The sequence below is a fragment of the Mandrillus leucophaeus genome, unplaced genomic scaffold (genome assembly GCF_000951045.1).
Source record: "Mandrillus leucophaeus isolate KB7577 unplaced genomic scaffold, Mleu.le_1.0 Scaffold10, whole genome shotgun sequence".
Lineage (NCBI taxonomy): Eukaryota > Metazoa > Chordata > Mammalia > Primates > Cercopithecidae > Mandrillus > Mandrillus leucophaeus.
The window spans coordinates 1,868,294-1,886,676 of NW_012098098.1; the positions used below are offsets into that span (position 1 = coordinate 1,868,294).

At 50.8% G+C, this 18,383-nt stretch overlaps 1 protein-coding gene across 2 annotated transcripts in view; it reads left to right on the top strand.

Moving 5' to 3' along the window:
- CRISPLD2 (cysteine-rich secretory protein LCCL domain containing 2) overlaps positions 1 to 18,383 on the top strand; it is a 93,622-nt gene that overhangs the window by 27,596 nt on the left and 47,643 nt on the right. For both annotated transcript variants that reach the window (XM_011971441.1, XM_011971434.1), the window contains 3 exons: positions 2,557 to 2,689; positions 3,720 to 3,835; positions 7,868 to 7,968. In XM_011971441.1, coding sequence (XP_011826831.1) covers positions 2,557 to 2,689; positions 3,720 to 3,835; positions 7,868 to 7,968 — 350 coding nt within the window. The remainder of the gene's footprint in view (positions 1 to 2,556; positions 2,690 to 3,719; positions 3,836 to 7,867; positions 7,969 to 18,383) is intronic.

Below are 18,383 nucleotides of genomic sequence, written 5' to 3' on the forward strand. Positions count from 1 at the left end.
ACCCCGCCCAGCCTGTAGATGGGGTTTCCATTCCATCTCCTGTGCAGGGTTCCTGAGTCCCCGTTCCTGTAGGGTGAACTGCTCTGTTCGCGGTGGGTCATTTCTGTCTGGTTCTGCTCACTGTTTAAGGCTGAGCCAGGTTCCACCCTGTTGGGAACATGCCCATTGCCTTCCCCGCGTCATCTGGCCGTCGGGAAGCTCACTAACTTCTCCAGACCCCCGGGGCTTCCCTGTCTGGCCGTGGTCTGTCCCCTCTCCTTCCCTGTCTGGCCGTGGTTTGTCACCTCTCTCGTAGGAGGCATTGACGGTTGTCTGTTAAATGCAGCTGACTGGCCTTCCCCAGAGTAACCTGGACCATGTATCCGTGCTCCCAAAGAGGCCAGAAGTCCCCTCCTGGGGGCTGAGGGCTGGTTTCATTGGAGAAAGTAGGAAAATGTCTTTTGACCACGCCCAGGATAACAACTAATGACCACAAAAGACTTAACGACCAACCTGTGACCGTGCCATGCCCAAGGCCAGAGTGCACGTCCTCAGACCCATCCAGGACCTAGATTGACTTCCATTTTGCCCTAATTATTAAAAAGTTGGACTGGGCTTTAGATAGCCTCTTAAAATGTAGGTGAGGATTTGCTTTCACTTCCCACAGAGGGATTTCCTAGGCTGGGTTTCATCAGGCCCCGGGCAGCCACACCTTCCTCTGCATCCGTGGGTTATCAGGACGAACCTGGGCAGGTGTCATGGTGGATCAACAGCTGTGACTTCACAGAGGCAAATCCATACCATGGTTTTTTCTTTGGTGAAGTTAGCTTTTTATAAAAACTGTCTTACAGGCTGGGCATGGTGGCTCACGCCTGTAATCCCAGCACTTTGGGAGGCCGAGGTGGGCGGAATACAAGGTCAGGAGTTCAAGACTATCCTGGCCAACATAGTGAAACCCCATTTCTACTAAAAATACAAAAAAATTAGCTGGGCATGGTGGCGGGCACCTGTAATCCCAGTGACTCGGGAGGCTGAGGCAAGACAATCGCTTGAATACCGGAGGCGGAGGCTGCAGTGAGCCGGGATTGTGCCTGGGAGATAGTACAAGACTTCGTCTTGGGAAAAAAAAAAAAAAATCTTACAATAACATGAAAGGCAAGTGTCTAGAGCAGGGAGATCTCTGTAATTCCTAGCCTGGTTCGGCTCTTTTCATTTTTCTGGGCTCCTTTGTGGCACTTGGCTGGGCGCCAACATAGTTTTACAGCCTTGCGACTATAGCCTGGATGACTTTGAAATCTTTTTTTTTTTTCCTTTTCATACAATATTGGGAAATTTTCAGTGACACAGTTGTCATGAGTGTCACCCTGCAAATGCCCCAGTGGTCCCTCTCTGGACAGACCAAAGTTGACCCGTTGGCTCTTGCAGATTCATTTTTTTTGTTTGTTTTTCGCTTTGTCTCGCTTGAATGATTTCTTTAGGATTACTCCTGAGAAGTAGGATTGTTCGGCCAAAGGGCACAGAGACTTCCCCACTTCTTAAGGAATTTTGCTAACTTGCTTTGCAAAACAGCCCCTGGCTCTGCACAGCGCCCCAGGGCAGCCGCGCGTTCCTTTCCCCACAGCTGTGCCAGTGCCAGTGCCAGCCTTGAGTCTGCGTGACCTTGAGCCTGCGGGGAAGCGGATGAGTGGCCAGCAGCGCTCTGCTCCTGCCTCCTCACTGCGTGCACGCCTCTCTGCAGATGCCGCTGACCACTCTCGTGCGTTCTGCTTCCAGACAGTAATTGTTACAAGACCTCTAACTGCCTCACTGACCACATTGCCCTTAAAAATGGTCATTTCCCCCGTGAGCGTTTTCTCTTCATCGAAACCACTTTGTTTATACTTGCTGGTGACAATGTGACTGTGGACTTGCCTCCAGTTTGGTTTTTTCCCTAGTTAAAAAAAAAAATGGTGCCAACCTTGGCAGTTGAGTCTGAAGCAAGGGGGTGGTGGGCATGAAGCGATGACCCCACAGAGGATGTCCAGGGACCGGTGCAGCTGGTGGCTGTGGATTACAGGTGGGCACCACCATGCCCGGCTAATTTTTGTATCTTTAGTGGAGACGAGGTTTCACCATGTCGGCCAGGCTGGTCTCCAACTCCTGACCTCAGGTGATCCACCCGCCCCGGCCTCCCAAAGTGCTGGGATTACAGCCGTGAACTACCATGTTCGGCCTTAACTGCACTCACGTCTTCATCAGGTTTTGTCTTAGACAATAACGTCTGTGAAACATGGGCTTCATGGGCTGGGTATTTTTTCTCCAACGCACCTGAAAATAAACACCTAATTGACGTAAAAAACGACTCATTGAGAGCCAGGTTAAGATTTTTCTGCACGTGAGCCACCCGAAGAGCCTACTAGAGGCCCCAGGTGAGCTCCTCAATGATAATGGTTTTAATCACCTGTGCCAGGTGCTCCTGGAATTGGGGGCTATCCCCCTCCTCGGCCTCCCTCCCCCCCACCTGCCCCTGGCTGCTGCCGTTTCCGCTGGCGGGTGGGGTGAGGGGCCGGGACTGAGTGAGCTGCTTCTGCCCTGCAGGTATCGCTCTCCCGGGTTCCACGTGCAGTCCTGGTATGACGAGGTGAAGGACTACACCTACCCCTACCCGAGCGAGTGCAATCCCTGGTGTCCGGAGAGGTGCTCGGGGGCCATGTGCACGCACTACACACAGGTAACTCGGGGACTGGCCACCCCCTCAGCCCTGCACCCCAATCCCAGTCATTCACCCCCTGCCCCTGGGGGATTGGTGCCAAATCTGTTAAACCTCTGTGCTGTTATTGCCTTACTTTTTAAAAATTCAGTTCTATGCAAAGTACAGCTGGTAGCATAAGCTGTTTGTTACCAGCAAGGCCAGAAACTGAGTGAGCACAACAAACTCTTTTTTTTTTAATTTGAGACAATGTCTCCCTGCTACCCGGGCTGGAGTGCAGTGGCATGATCTTAGCTCAGTGCAGCCCCCAAACTCCTGGGCTCAAGCAATCCTCCCACCTTAGCCTCCTGAGTACCTGGGACTACAGGTGTGCACTACCAGGCCTGGCTAATTTTTGTATTTTTTTTTTTTAGAGATGGGTCTGGCTCTGTTGTCCAGGCTGGTCTCAAATTCCCGGGCTCATGCGATCCTCCCCGCTCAGCTTCCCAGTGTGTTGGGATTAGAGGTGTGAGCTACTGCACCCAACCGAGAAATCTATGGCAATTTGACATTGCGGGGCATTTTCATTGTGTGGGAGTTTGTTTGCTTGCTTTTTCTTTTGAAATGGAGTCTCCCTCTGTCACCCAGGCTGGAGTGCAGTGGCATGATCTTGGCTCACTGCAATCTCTGTCCCCCAGGTTCAAGCAATTCTCCTGCCTCAGCCTCCTGAGTAGCTGGGACTACAAGCGCACGCTACCACGCCTGGCTAATTTTTGGATTTTTAGTAGAGACAGGGTTTCACCATGTTGGTCAGTCTGGTCTCGAACTCCTGACCTCGTGATCTGCCCGCCTCAGCCTCCCAAAGTGCTGAGATGACAGGCATGAGCCACTGTGCCCGGCCCACTTGCTTGCTTTTTAATGAAATGCATGTATCTTCAATGGGTTGGGGACTAATATCTGCTTCCCCAGCCCTTCACCCTTTAGTGCCAGCACCTTATACATCCAGGCCAGAGTGTATCACCCTTTTGTGCCTTGTCCCTCGAGCTGTGACACACAGATGTCATCTTTTCAGATAGTTTGGGCCACCACCAACAAGGTCGGCTGTGCTGTGAACACCTGCCGGAGGATGACCGTCTGGGGAGAAGTCTGGGAGAATGCCGTCTACTTTGTCTGCAATTATTCTCCAAAGTAAGACAAGTTGATGCAGTTGTATGGGGTAGGGGTTGGGATGTGTTTGCTTGCCGTGGAGCACCCAGTGAAAAGTGGCTTGAGCAGCGAAGTCTTCATTATCTCACATAACAAGGAATCTAGAGTTTGGTGCATCTGGGTTTGCTTAAAAACTCAGCAATGTCAACAAGGACCCGGGTCCTTTCCGTCTTCCTGCCGTACCATTCTCTCCTCAGGGTCCCGAGATGGCCGCAGAGCACCCACATCACATCTCCCCAAGCAGAAGGAAAGATGGTCAAAGGGCCAAAGGGCTCTCTCCTTAGGTCTTTCGCACACTGGCACACTCTCTCATGTTCTTGGCCAGAATTAAACCAATCATAGATGAGGGGGAACAAGATTGCCCCAAATGGCTTTGCAAGACGTCCTCTGAGACCAACTGAACAAAGTCAGAAGCGGGAATAGCTGCTGGCTGGGCAGCCAGCATGGTCTGCCCTGGCAATATGATTATTTTTCTCTGAAAATGTGCAGTAGACAGCACCCTAGAAAACACGTGTTCACACAAAGCCTAGCTTCTCTGTTTCCCTCCGAAGAGGGTCCTCATGCGGCCTCCTGATCATGGTGCCTCCTCCGCCTATAGCATGCTCAGATTGTCCGTGTGGTGTCCAGCCCTTGACTCATTTGCTCATGGGACAAATATGTGCTGATTCTTGGAGAGCCGCTCCCCCAGTTCATGGCCTGAGGTTTGCATGCTGGCCGCTGGCCACTGCTGTGCTCGCCCCGTGCCCTGTGTAGCGTGGGCCCCGGGGCATGTTTGCTCAGTGACTGAATGAAACGGCAATGACCTCATGTATTTGTCTTGGGTCAGGAGTGGTTATGAAAAGGTGGGATGAAGGGGGAATCGCTGAGGTTGGGAGGAAAAATAGAAGCTCTCCCAAAACCATCTGGCGTGCCTGCGGTGGCGTGGCTCAGCAGCCCACATGGATAAGCGCAGCGGGTGTGTCATTGCCTGGGAGGGACGCAGGCCCCATGCAAGGGCAGCAGACCGGTCCAAGGTGGTGGAATTCCCGGCCCAGTGGCAGTTGGGGAATGAGGAATCATTTGACTTGATTCAATATAAAAATAGACACTAGAAGGTCCTATCAGAAATGAAATTTTTTCCTTCTGTAGCAACCCCCTGCTTCCTTAAAAAAAGGAATAACCCATGTATGGTTATTACTCATCTTCAGTATACAGCGTGACACAGTTTCACATGCATTAGTCTGTTGGGGCTGCAACAACAGATGCCACAGCCTGGGCAGCTTACACATCAGACTTTTATCTCTCACCGTTCTGGAGGCTGGAAGTCCCCTGGATCAAGGTGTGGCAGATCAAGATGTGGCAGCATCGGGTTCCAGCGGGGGCTCTCTTCCTGGCTCACCAACGGCCGCCTTCTTACATGGTGGTGAGAGATGAGGACACCAATCCTATTGGATCAGGACTTCACCTGTTGACCTTATTTAACCTTAATTAGTTTCGTCAAGGCCCTATCTCCACGTACAGTCACACTGGGGGTGGGGGCTTCAACACTGGGATTTGCGGAGACACATACTGAAAGTCCATGGCAATAGCCCTCTACTCGTGTAACTACCATCCAGATGGAGATGGATGGTGTCTCCCGTGCCGCAGAGGCTCTCTCGTGCCCCGCAAAGTGACCACCATTCTAGCATCTTTCCCATCAGTCTGTGGTGTCTGGTTTGGGACCTCACATGAGGGGGGCTACACAGCACACTCCCACATGGTGCCCCCAAATGGTATTTTGCTCAACATCACATTGGTGAGGTCTCCCCATGGTGTTGTGTGTTCACTGGTTCTTTCCTTTTGTCCGCTGCGTATTACTGCGTGCTGTCCATGGCCTCTTTCTCAGAGAGAGGGCTTGAGCCCCTGGGCTATGCAGGACATTGTCCCAGGCACCAGGGTGGGAACGGTGGCTGGGAGGGTGGGTTTGGGTGTGGTGGGAGGTCAGATCCCTTGAGGGGGATTCCCAGCCCGACAGGGGATGAGGTGGCTGTGTACATAGAGGGACTTGCACGTGAGGGAAGGTGCTTCACAGTGTTATTCAAAACTTAAGGAGACTGGCCAGTGCGGTGGCTCATGCCTGTAATCCCAGCCTCCTTTGGCCAAGGCAGGAGAATCGCTTGAGTCCAAGAGTTCAAGACCAGTCTTGGCAACTGGTAAAACCCCATCTCTACAAAAAATACAAAAAGTTAGCTGGGTGTGGTGGTGCATGCCTGTATTCCCAGTTACTTGTGAGGCTGAGGTGGGAGGATTGCTTGAGCCCAGGAGGTTGAGGCTGCAGTGAGCTGTGGTCATACCACTGCCCTCCAGCCTGGGTGACAGAGCAAGACCCTGTCTCAAAAATTAAGGAGATTGTTCATCTGCAGGACCTGATGCCCAGCCGGCCTTCCATCAATGCCAACCCTGAGTATTAGGGTTGAGCTGGGAGCATCGGTGGTGTGGTTTGTCTGAGGAAATAGAGAACCCCAGACACAAGGGAAAATGGCAGGGGCAATGGGACATACCCATGACAGGACCACAATCATCTGAGAAACCTACTGGGCTTCACCCAGAGACAGGATGGCCTCTGGGCCCTCTCGGTCCCTTGGTGATGTTCCTTTTGGGGGAGTCATCCCAAAGGCCCCCGGGGATCTGAGCAGAGGGTATCTGAGTGGGGATGTCTTGTGGCATGGCACAGACACGGTCATTCTGCCTCCGGAATGTGAGGGGGTGGGAGAGGCTGTGTGCGGGTCATAACCCCAGACGGTGCCCAGCCCTGTCCTCCCTGCACTGCACGGCCCACTGCCCCTCCCCTGCCCACAGTCCCCTCGGGGAGGCCAGGGTGCTTCTGGGGCCGCAGGAGGTTCTAGACCACTCTGGTAAGGACAGATGCCTGTCAGACCCAGAGTGTGCTTCCTGCCATTTGTCTTCGGCCAGCACTGGCAGGGCCCCTCCCCTTCTTCCCTGGAAAGCGTCAGAGCATTCCCCACACAAGCTTGTGGATTTCCCCAACTCTCAGAGCACAGCCTTCCCCATGAGTCAGGCGCCAGTCCGAGGGCTTCCCCACGGTCACTCCCTCAGTCTCACAGCAGGGCAGCAGCCCTGCTGCTATGACCCCATTTTACAGAAAGGGAGACCAAGGCTGGGGCTGGAGGAGGCTGGCCGAGGGCACACACTGGCAGCCTGGGGCCCAACTAGGGAAGCCTGCTCTTCACAGCCCAGGAACTGCAGGAAGGGCCTTGGGATTCCGCTCACCACCGCTACCTGGCCCCTGGAGAAAGCCTTTGGTGCAGCCTCCAGTTTTCCTGCCCCTGGGAACTCCAGAGGGAGGCAGAGGGCAACTGTGGCCCAAGAGGGACCTTTGACCCAGCCCCTAGAATAGAGTGTGCCTAACTAAGGCTCTGAGCCTGACGGCCTGGGTTCAAATCCCAGCCCCGCCACTTGCTTGCTCTGTGACCTGGGGCAAGTCACTTAACCTCACTGTGCCTCGGTTTCCTCTTCTGCAAAAGTATTGAATTCCAGCTCTTCCCTCCTAGGGTGCTGGGGAGATGGGGTGAGGAGCACAGTGAAGGCATAGACCAGGGATGGCATGTGGTAAAACCTGGGAAACACAAGCCATCTCCAGAACAGGCTGGCTTTACACATTTGAGAAACGGCTTAAAAGGGAGTCCTGACAGCTTTTCAGTGCTAAGGTGTTAGGATCCAGGGGCCCTGACAGTGTTCGGAGCCGTGTTGGTGGAAGGGGGGCCACGGGGCCGACAGCCGGCCAGGGCAAAGGTACTGGGTGGAAGAGCATCTTGCACCTCCCTTCTGCAGGATCGCTGGGATTCTGGAGCCCTCTAGACTCTCTGTGCATGGGAGGGCCTGGGACAGTCACATTTCCCGCTTCCCACTGCACACTCCTATCCCCCTGACCTGTCAGTGACGGTGTTCAGGGACTCAGGTGGGCCTTGGAAGAGGATCAGTCCCAAGGCCTCACGTGGTAGTTCCCTCTGACGGTTGTTTTTGGTCTGTCCTCAGGGGGAACTGGATCGGAGAAGCCCCCTACAAGAATGGCCGGCCCTGCTCTGAGTGCCCGCCCAGCTATGGAGGCGGCTGCAGGAACAACCTGTGTTACCGAGGTAGGAAATTCACTCCCAACACTTTTGCAATGAATTTTCCCTCAGTCTGAGTCATGCGACAGCGTTACATAAAATGGGGGAATTAAAGACATCAGAGTCACCCCTCCCGCCCTATTGAAGACGCTCTCAGCACGTTCCTCCTGCCTCCGTGATGAGCTGAGCCTCATCTCCAGGGTCTGAGCTCAGCTTCCAGGCCCCCGGAGAGCCGCACTGCCCCGAGATGTGACTTCCCGTGGGCATCCAGGCTCTGCGGATGCTGGACACAGCATTAAATGCAGACGTACTGCTCACCCTCATTAGCGTTCACAGTTTCATATGAAATAGGCCAGGGGCCGGGCACGGTGGCTCACACCTGTAACCCCAGCACTTTGGGAGGCTGAGGCAGGAGGACCATATGAGGCCACGTATTAGGGTTCTCTAGAGGGACAGAACTAATAGGATATATATAAATATATATATATGATTTATTAAGGAGTGTTAAACTCACATAATCACAAGATCCCACAATAGGCCATCTGCAAGCTGAGGAACAAGAAAGCCAGTGCGAGTCTGGAAGTGGAACAACCTCAAGCCCAATGTTTGAGGGCAGGAAGCATCCGGCATGAGAGAAAGATGGAAGCTGCTCCCAGCCTCCGTCTAAATCAGTCTAGTCTTTTCACCGTTTTCTGCCAGCTTTATATCCTAGCTGCGCTGGCAGCTGATTAGATGGTGCCCACCCAGATTGAGGGTGGGTCTGCCTTTCCCAGCCCACTGACTCAAATGTTCACCTCCTTTGGCAGCACCCCCACAGATACACCCAGGATCAATGCTTTGCATCCTTCAATCCAATCAAGTTGGCACTGAGTATTAACCATCACAAGCCCACCCCTTGTCAACTTGAACCCACACACATCTCCTGAGATCATTTATAATCTTCAAATAGAGACAGTAATAAGATCCTAATTACACCTAACATAATACAACTATCCTTCGTAAAACTGGAAACTCACCACCAGTCCCCAACCCAAATGCTATGACATAAAGTTAACAATACTTAAATGCTGATATGAAGTTAATAAATCTTACGTCCCATGATAAAGGAAAAAGGAAATAACATGAAGATATTTTCTTAGTACAAGTGTATACATGCACAAACATGTTTTTAACAAAAGGAGGAAATACTCATAACAATTACAGTCCTCGTATCTGCAACTGGTCACGTGGTCATAGCTGGTATTGATGACCACCTTCTTCTGCTGCCCATTCTGTATTCCCTTTGCTTTCAGCAAGCACCTCAGCAGGTCTTGTTTTTTTTTCCTAGTGGAGGGACCCAAACCTTCATTCCTAAAGGGACTGGGCCATTCGTAGTCCTGCCTGGAATGGGCTGTTGTAGTTTCCCATTGACCTTAATCACAGGACATGGTAATACTAAGAGATGCCCCAAGGGATCTCCTGTATTCCACACATGCTCTTCCTTACCTCCATGGTGTAGCAGTAGACTGACTTCATCTTGATAGTCCACGTCAATCACTCCAGCCAACACTGTAACTCCCTTCTTAGCCTGTTGACTTAAGGGTAGGAGGAGCCCAAAGTGTCCAGGTGGCAATCTTAACTTCCAGTGTAATGGAATCATTGTTGTGTCTCCTGGTGGCAGTGTTCCTCCCTCTGGAACTAAGACCTCTAAGCCAGGAGAAGGTAATGTCTCAGGAACAGGAAGCAAACATTTTGCTAGTGGGTCTCTAGGGGTAAGGGCGAGTGATGCCACTTCTACTTCCACCCCTTCATTCCTGAACTCATGAATTTTGGCTATGGGAGAAACAATACCATATATTGGATGCTGATTGAGGGCATACATGGCCTTCTGGAGAACTTCGCCCCAGCCCTGCCAAGTATTGTCACCTAGTTGGCATTGTAATTGTGACTTCAAAAGGCCATTCCACCGTTCTATCAATCCAGCTGCTTTAGGATGATGGGGAACATGGTAAGACCAGTGAATTCCATGAGCATGAGCCCACTGCCACGCTTTTTCAGCCATAAATTGAGTGCCTTGGTCAGAGGCAATGTTGTGTGGAATTCCAGGATGGTGGGTAAGGCATTCTGTGAGTCCATGGATGGTAGTCTTGGCAGAAGCATTCCGCGCAAAATAGGCAAACCTGTATCCAGAGTAAGCATCTGTTCCAGTGAGGACAAACCTCTGCCCTTTCCATGATGGAAGAGGTCCAATATAATCAACTTGCCACCAGGTAGCTAACTGATCACCCCGAGGAATGGTGCCATATCGAAGGCTCAGTGTTGGTCTTTGCTGCTGGCAAATTGGGCACTCAGCAGTGGCCGTAGCCAGGTCAGCCTTGGTGAGTGGAAGTCCATGTTGCTGAGCCTATGCATAACCTCCACCCCCTGCCTCCATGGCCACTTTGTTCATGGGCCCATTGGGCGATGACAGAGGTGACTGAGGAAAGAGACTGAGTGGTGTCCACAGAATGAGCCATCCTCTCCACTTAATTCATAAATCCTGCTCTGCTGAGGTCACCTTTTGGTGAGCATTCACATGGAATGCGAACATCTTCACAGTTTCTGACCACTCAGAGAAGTCCATCTTCATCCCTCTTTCCCAAATGGCTTTGTCACCAATTTCCCAATCATGCTTCTTCCAAGTCCCCAACCATCCCACCAAACCATTGGCTACAGCCCATGAATCAGTATAAAATTGCTTATCTGGCCATTTCTCCTTCCATGCAAAGTGTACAACCAGGTGCACTGCTCAAAGTCCTGCCCACTGGGAAGATTTCCCCTCACTGCTGTCCCTCAAGCATGTCCTAGAAAGGGGCTGTAGGGCTGCAGCTGTCCACTCTTGGGTGGTGCTTGCATATCGTGCAGAACCATCTGTGAACCAGGCCCTAGTCTTCTCTTCATCTGTCAACTGATGTTAGGGAACTCCCCATGAGGCCATGGGTGCAGGCTGGCGGAGAGAAGGCAGGGTGGCGGGAGTGGAGACCAGGGGCAGTTGAGCCACTTCCTTATGTAACTTACTTGTGCTTTCAGGACTTGCTTGAGCCCAATCACATATACCACTTCCATTTGATGATGGAATGCTGCTGTGCACGACCCACGTTATGGCTCGATGGGTCAGAAAGCATCCAGTTCGTGATAGGCAGTTCAGGTCACATGGTGACTTGATGATCCATAGTCAAACATTCAGTTTCCACCAAAGCCTAGTAACAGGCCAAGAGCTGTCTCTCAAAAGGAAAGTAGTTATTTGCAGAAGATGGCAGGGCCTTGCTCCAAAATCCTAGAGGCCTCGTCTGTGATTCACCTATGGGGGCCTCTCAGAGGCTCCAAACAGCATCCCTGTCTGCCACTGACACCTCAAGCACCACTGGAGCTGCTGGGTCATATGGCCCAAGTGGCAGAGCAGCTTGCACAGCAGCCTGTTGCAGAGCCTTCTCCTGTTCTGGACCCACTCAAAACTGGCAGCCTTTTGGGTCACTTGATAAATGAGCCAGAGTAACACACCCAGATGAGGAATGTGTTGACTCCAAAATCCTAATTGGCCCACTAGGCATTGTGCCTCTTTCTTGATTGTAGGAGGGACCAAATGCAACAACTTATCCTTCACCTTAGAAGGAATACCTTAACAGCACTAGACCCCTATAAATTTTACCGAGGTAGAAGTTTCCTGAATTTTAGTCGAATTTATTTCCCATCCTCTGGTATGCAAATATCTCACCAATAAGTCCAGCGTGTTTGCTACTTCTTGCTCACTGGATCCAATCAGCAAAATGTCATCAATGCAATGGACCAGTGTGATATCTTGCGGAAGCGAAAGCAATCACATTCTCCCTGAAACAGATTATGACACAAAGCTGGAGAGTTTATATACCCCTGAGGTAGGACAGTAAAGATATATTGTTGACCCTTCAGCTTAAGGCAAATTGCTTCTGATGGGCCTTATGGGCAGGAATGGAGAAAAAGGCATTTACTGAGTCAACGGCTGCCTACCAGGTACCAGGAGATGTGGTAGTTTACTCAAGCAATGAAACCACATCTGGTACAGCAGCTGCAGTTGGAGTCACCACTTGGTTAAGCTTACAATAATCCACTGTTATTCTCCAAGATGCATCTGTCTTCTGCACAGGCCACATGGGAGAACTGAACCAGGATGTGGTGGGAATCACCACCCCTGTGTGTTTCAAGTCCTTGATAGTGGCACTAATCTCTGCAGTCCCTCCAGGGATGTGATATTGTTTTCGATTTACTATTTTTCTAAGTAGAGGCAACTCTAATGGCTTCCGTTTGGCCTTTCCCACCATAATAGCCCTCTCCTAACTGTCAGGGAGCCAAAGTGGGGGTTCTGCCAGCTGCTAAGTATGTCTAAGCCAATTATGCATAATGACACTGGGGAAATGACCACAGGATGAGTCCAGGGACCCACTGGACCCACTGTAAGCCAGACCTGAGCTAAAATTCCATTCATTACCTGACCTCCATGAGCACCTACTTTAACTGGAGGACCACAATGATGTTTTGGGTCCCCTGGAGTCAACACCAGCTCAGAGCCAGTGTCCAGCAGTCCCCAAAATGTCTGATCATTTCCCTTTCCCCAGTGCAGTTTCCCCAGTACAAGGCCAGAGGTCTCCTTGGGGAAGGATGAGAGAAAGATTAACAGCATAAATTGTTGGTAACATAGTGGCGTCCTTCCTCAAGGGGACCTGGCCTCCCCTTCATTCAAGGGGTTCTGGGTCTGTTAACTGGCTCAAGTCTGGAAATTTATGGAGGGGCCGTGATTCTCTGTTTTTATAATTCAAATTACTCTTTTGTCCACTCGATCTGGAAGTTTTCTGCTTATGTAAATTAAGTGGGAATGCAGTAGGCTTCCTATCATTTTCACTTCTAGGAGCAGCACAATTAATTAGTCAATGCCAGGACTCTACACGAGTCAGACTATTCTGATTGCTGCTTTGCCTCTGCTGTCCATGATGGTAGCTATGCCCACCTTGCTTTTGACGGTTGAGTGCTGCCACTTGGCCCCTGCCACCTTGGGATCCAATCATTCCCACTGCATTTAAATTTTGTAGTTGAGTGACTGTGGTTCCTACTGTTAGATCTGATGTACAGAGAAAAGCAATTACAAAGATGCAGGTGCTGCCTTTACAAATCTATTTCACAAAGCATTAGTCAAGGGTGTATCTTCTGGGGATTCTCCTGGCTGGGATGAGTAGGTCCAAAGTGACTAATCCACTCTACCATCCCAATCTCCCTAAGCCTTTGGACCCCTTCCTCTACATTAAACCAACGGAGATCAGGCATTTCCAGCTCACTCGCAGTGGGCCACCTTGTAATCCATATTTCAGCTAACCAAGCAAATAAAGCAAATAAAAACAGTGAAGAACCTTTTTTTAACTTCCTGAGCTGCACCATTAAATTAAACGAAGAATTCCTATTTAGTTGGCCCAAATCAATAAATTCAGCCTAATCCAACTCTATGTTCCTTCCACCATTATCCTACACCCTTAATATCCCTTCCCATGACTGTTCTCCAGATTTCTGCTTATATACATTAGAAAATTCAAGCAGTTCTTTTCAAGTGTAGCATACTTCCTCATGTGTCACACTCTGAACCTCACCTTTAGGGGCCCACTGGGACTTTAGTCTAGTTATAGGTCTAGAAGCAAACAGGGATGTTGGGGTTGGCTCCTGAGGAGAATCAATATTATCTTGCTTGGCAGCTGCCTCAGGGAAGGCCAGCACTGTTGCCTCAAGCAGCGCAGGGTTTATCCCCTCAGACAAAGGTGGAAAGGTTGGTGGCAGCATGCGTCAGGGAGGAGATGTTGCCACTGCTGGGGATGGGGAACCTGTTTCTTCTGGCAAAAAAAAGGTCATCAGCATTTATAAGCTCAGTGTCCCCAGCTTCATCAGGGTCCTCCCACACATCCCCATTCCAAGTTTCAGGGTCCCATTCTTTTCCAATCAATGGCCTCAGTTTAATAAGTAGACACCTAGCGAGGTGTCTGTGCATGCACCTTCATTGCAGGTCAGCCACTTGCATGAGAAGAGCTTGTGTCTGTTTTTCCACAATTTCAGTTCTTTCTCTACAGGAGATAAGACTCACTCAGGGCAATCTTAGCAGATTTGAGGTTCAGTATCTGCTTCTGAAGCTGGAAGTTAGAATCCCTGAGTTCATCATTTTCTTTCGTCACTTTGTCCAGTGAACGTAGAAGCAACCAACCAGCTTCATTATTTTCCTTGGTTCTCCATATATAGTCAAAGGTATTATGTCTAGAGTCACTGAACTCCTTCCCTCTCACGAGCGCTGAATCAGGAGTGTCAAATGCACTTATTTTGCATAACTCTCCAAATAGCTCATGCCAAGGACTCCCAGTGTTCTCCATACTATTAGAAGTAGAGTCCTTAGCATTTTGGGGTACAGTCATATTAAGCAGCCAACTCCAGAAACCTTAAAAACCAATTAAAGAACTCCATCCTTAATATTCTGTTCCTCTAGAACCACTCCTGGTACCAAAATCTGTATTCGTCAGGGTTCTCTAGAGGAACAAAACTAATAGGATATATATATAGGGGAGTGTATTCAGGAGTGTTAAACTCACATAATCACAAGGTCCCACAATAGGCTGTCTGCAAGTCGAGGAGCAAGGAAGCCAGTCCGAGTCCTAAAGCTAAAGAACTTGAAGTCTGACGTTCGAGGACAGGAAGCATCCAGCATGGGAGAAAGATGTAGGCTGAGAGGCTAAGGCAGTCTAGCCTTCTCACATTTTTCTTCCTGCTTTATATCCTAGCCGCTATAGTGGCTGATTAGATGGTGCCCACCAAGATTAAAGGTGGGCCTGCCTTTCCCAGACCACTGACTCAAGTGTTCGTCTCCTTTGGCGGCACCTGCATAGACACACCCAGGATCAATACTTTGCATCCTTCAATCCAGTCAAGCTGACACTCAGTATTAACCATCACAGCCCAGGAGTTCCAGATCAGCCTGGACAACATAGCAAGAACCCATCTCTACAAAAAATAAAATAGAAAATCAGCCAGGTGTGGTCATGCGCTCTCTGGTCCTGGCTGTGGCCTGGGAGGCTTAGGTGGGAAGATCACTTGAGCCCAGGAGTTTGAGGCTGCAGTGAGCCATGATGGCGCCACTGCACTCCAGCCTAGGCAACACAGCCAGACCCCAACTCTAAAAATATAAAACAGACATTTGAATAAGAATGTAAAAGCAAACAACGTGATTTTCCAAATGAGCTCACTAGTGGGAAGCACCTGCAACATGGACGGCTGGGCAGGATCAGTCCTCCCGGGCTGTTTGGCCCTTTACTCCTGTGTCCTTGCCCCCACTGGCCTCCCCTTCATGTGTGTGTCTTGCTCGTGCTTCCTGACTGTGCTAGAGGTTTCTTGCCCCCATTCCCTCAGCTCTCAGGACTGGAGCTGTTGGAGGCGATGTGATTTTCTACCTAGTTCACCTTTTTTTTGAGACATGGCCTCCCTTTGTTGCCCAGGCTGGAGTGCAGTGGTGCAATCTTGGCTCACTGTAGCCACAACCTCCCGGGCTCAAGGGATCCTCCCGTCTCAGCCTCCCAAGTAGCTGGGACTACAGGCAGATGCCACCATGGCTAATTTTTTAAGTTTTTTGTAGAGATGGGATCTCACTATATTGCCCAGGCTGGTCTCAAACTCCCAAGCAATCCTCCCTCCTTGGCCTCCCAAAGTGCTGGGATTACAGGCATGTGCCATCGCGCCCGCCCACCATTTCTTCACTGGTTCCCATTTAGGATGTTTCCACTTCTGCTACTATAAATAACACAGGTTTCTGGTGCCTAAAACGTTTGTCATGTTTTGGGATATCTCCTCAGGCTCCCAGAAGTTATGTCCCCGACGGGGCATGGCTGGGCCATGGGGCTGACCATGCTCTTATGGCTCAGGCTTTGTGTGTGTGTGTGTGTGTGTGTGTGTGTGTGTGTGTGTGTGTGTGTGTGTGTGTGTGTGTCTCCATTGGCAGCCTTGTCATGACCGAGGGGACTTGCAGAGAGTTGGGTGGGCTCTGCTGGCAGGGGAGGGTGGGGTAGACGTGAGATCAGGCTGGTGGGCTCTGGAGTGAAGAACAGGTGGGCTAGATCAGGGGTCCCAGACCCTCAGGACCCAGGTCCTCTGTTGTCCCAGCCAGCTGTTCATGGCTGACTGCCCACTGGGGAGAGGAGACGTCCTAAGTGGGGATGGGGCTGGAAGAAGGAGCGATCTGAACACTAAGACAGACCATCTGGGTCTGGATCATGTATCACCTGTGGCAGTCCTGGTGTAACCCCCGCCTCCAGGGAGCCTTCCTGGACTTCACAGACAGACAGTGCACCTGCCCCATGTTCATCACTCCCCCAGACTCCTTGGGAACCTTAATCGTCCTGTCGTCTCAGCTGCCAGCTCACTCCAGGGCCTCCAGGGGCACGTGGCAGGGGTGTCTTGTGTGTTGTTTGAATAAATATGCCAATAGCCACAGAGGGGCATTTTCAAAGAACAAATGTGCACAGAGACCTTAGATGCCAGTTTACGTCCACCAACATAGCCCCATGTACTAATTTTTAAATTTTTGGTGGAAAGTATCCAACTTTCCTCGGCAGGTACCCAATTTCCCTAGCTAATCATGCAGCAAGTCTCCTCTGAAGCAGCTTCTCTGAAGAAGCTACTTACCAAGAGCATATCCAGGAGGCCTGGTAAGGCCTTGACCTCTAACGGAGATGGAGCAGGGATAAGGATATAAAAAAGAGGTATTCTCCCCTCTCACCCCCGCCTGTGTGGTGATAGAAGGCGCAGGCTTCGGGGAAAGGTGGTTTGACTCCCAGCCCAGCTACTTCCCAGCTGTGTGAGCCTGGGCAGGGCCCTTGCCCTCTCTGAGCCTTCTTCCTCATCTGTGAAATGTGGCCAATCATGCCTCCAAAGGCAAGTGGGAGGCTGACAGGAGAAAATGCCAGGGATGGCTGGGCATGGTGGCTCATGCCTGTAATTCCAGCACTTTGGGAGGCTGAGGCGGGTGGATCACCTGAGGTCGGGAGTTCAAGACCAGCCTGACCAACATGGAGAAACCCCGTCACTACTAAAAATACAAAATTAGCCAGGTGTGGTGGCACATGCCTGTAATCCCAGGCTGAGGTAGTATAATCGCTTGAACCCAGGAGGTGGAGGTTGCGGTGAGCCGAGATTGCGCCATTGCACTCCAGCCTGGGCAAAAAGAGCAAAACTCTGTCTCAAAAAGAGAGAGAGAGAGAAGGAGAGAAAGAAAGAAAATGCCGGGGAGGGCCCAGCCAGCATCTGGCCAGTGCTCGGTGAACGTTAGCTCTGAGTGTGGTCACCAGGTTTAGAACCAGGAGGGAATCCGCAGAGTGATATAGATAATGCCCTGAGACCCCAGCCCGGAGCAGAATGGGGCACAGAATAACCTTGCCGTGACCTCTGCACGGAATTTCCCCGGGCCCGTGCTGGGCCATACAAGGTGTCTTCATTAGGAGGTACTCGGATCCAGCCCATCCTGCGGGTAAAGCCTTCTACTTTTCACATGTGGGTGTGAGAGCCAGGACTGTCTGTCTGCCCATTTTCTTAAATAGAGAGTCCTCAAATGCTTTAGACCGCTTTACCAAACTCTCCTCAGCTAAATAAAGCTGCGATTATGAGGTCTCAACATCCTAAAGGCCAGTGGAAGAAAACCCGGCTTATTCTCGAGCCAGCTCCCGCTCTCAGTGAGGGCAAGCCTGAATAGCCTCATTGACGGGAAGAACAGACACGCGCCCAGGCAGCCTCTGCAAACCCGGTGTCTTCCTGAAGCTTCCACAGATAGCTTTTGCTGCCGGAGGTGTTTTCAGAGTTCCCTTTTTGAATGTCTTTAAGCTCTGTTGCTGGACATATGCTCTTTTCTTTAGGTGACAGGATTCTCTGGGGGTTTTGATAATTCATGCATTTGGTGAATTTTGTTGAGCAACTGCTGAGTGCTGGGTGCCAGGTATGAGGCAGGCTGGCCCCCGGCCTCTGGAAGTTTGCAGCTGGTGGATGAGGCAGGTGGTGGGGAAATGACAGCTGCGAGCAAGCTGCTGGGGAACAGTGCAGGGTGACCCATGAGCACATCCAAGATTAGAATTGGGGCTCAGAATGGCTTCCCACCTTCCGACTTAAACCCGTCCCTTCCGCTTGTGGGACAGGACCAGCCTGGGGTGGTGGTTGTAGGGTAGTGAAACCAGCCAGTGAAGCAGCTATACCCCAGCCTGGGAAGGCGTCAGGGAGTCAGTCATTTGCCCCTCGTTTGGCTGTTTGGTGTTGTGTGGACACAAAACACTTGCTCTGTCTTTTAGCAAAGAAAGCTCATGTATTTTAAGAAGTGGAAATAAGACTTTGGGATTGAGGAACACTTGATGAAACTTGGATTTTTTTTTTTTTTTTTTTTTTTTTTT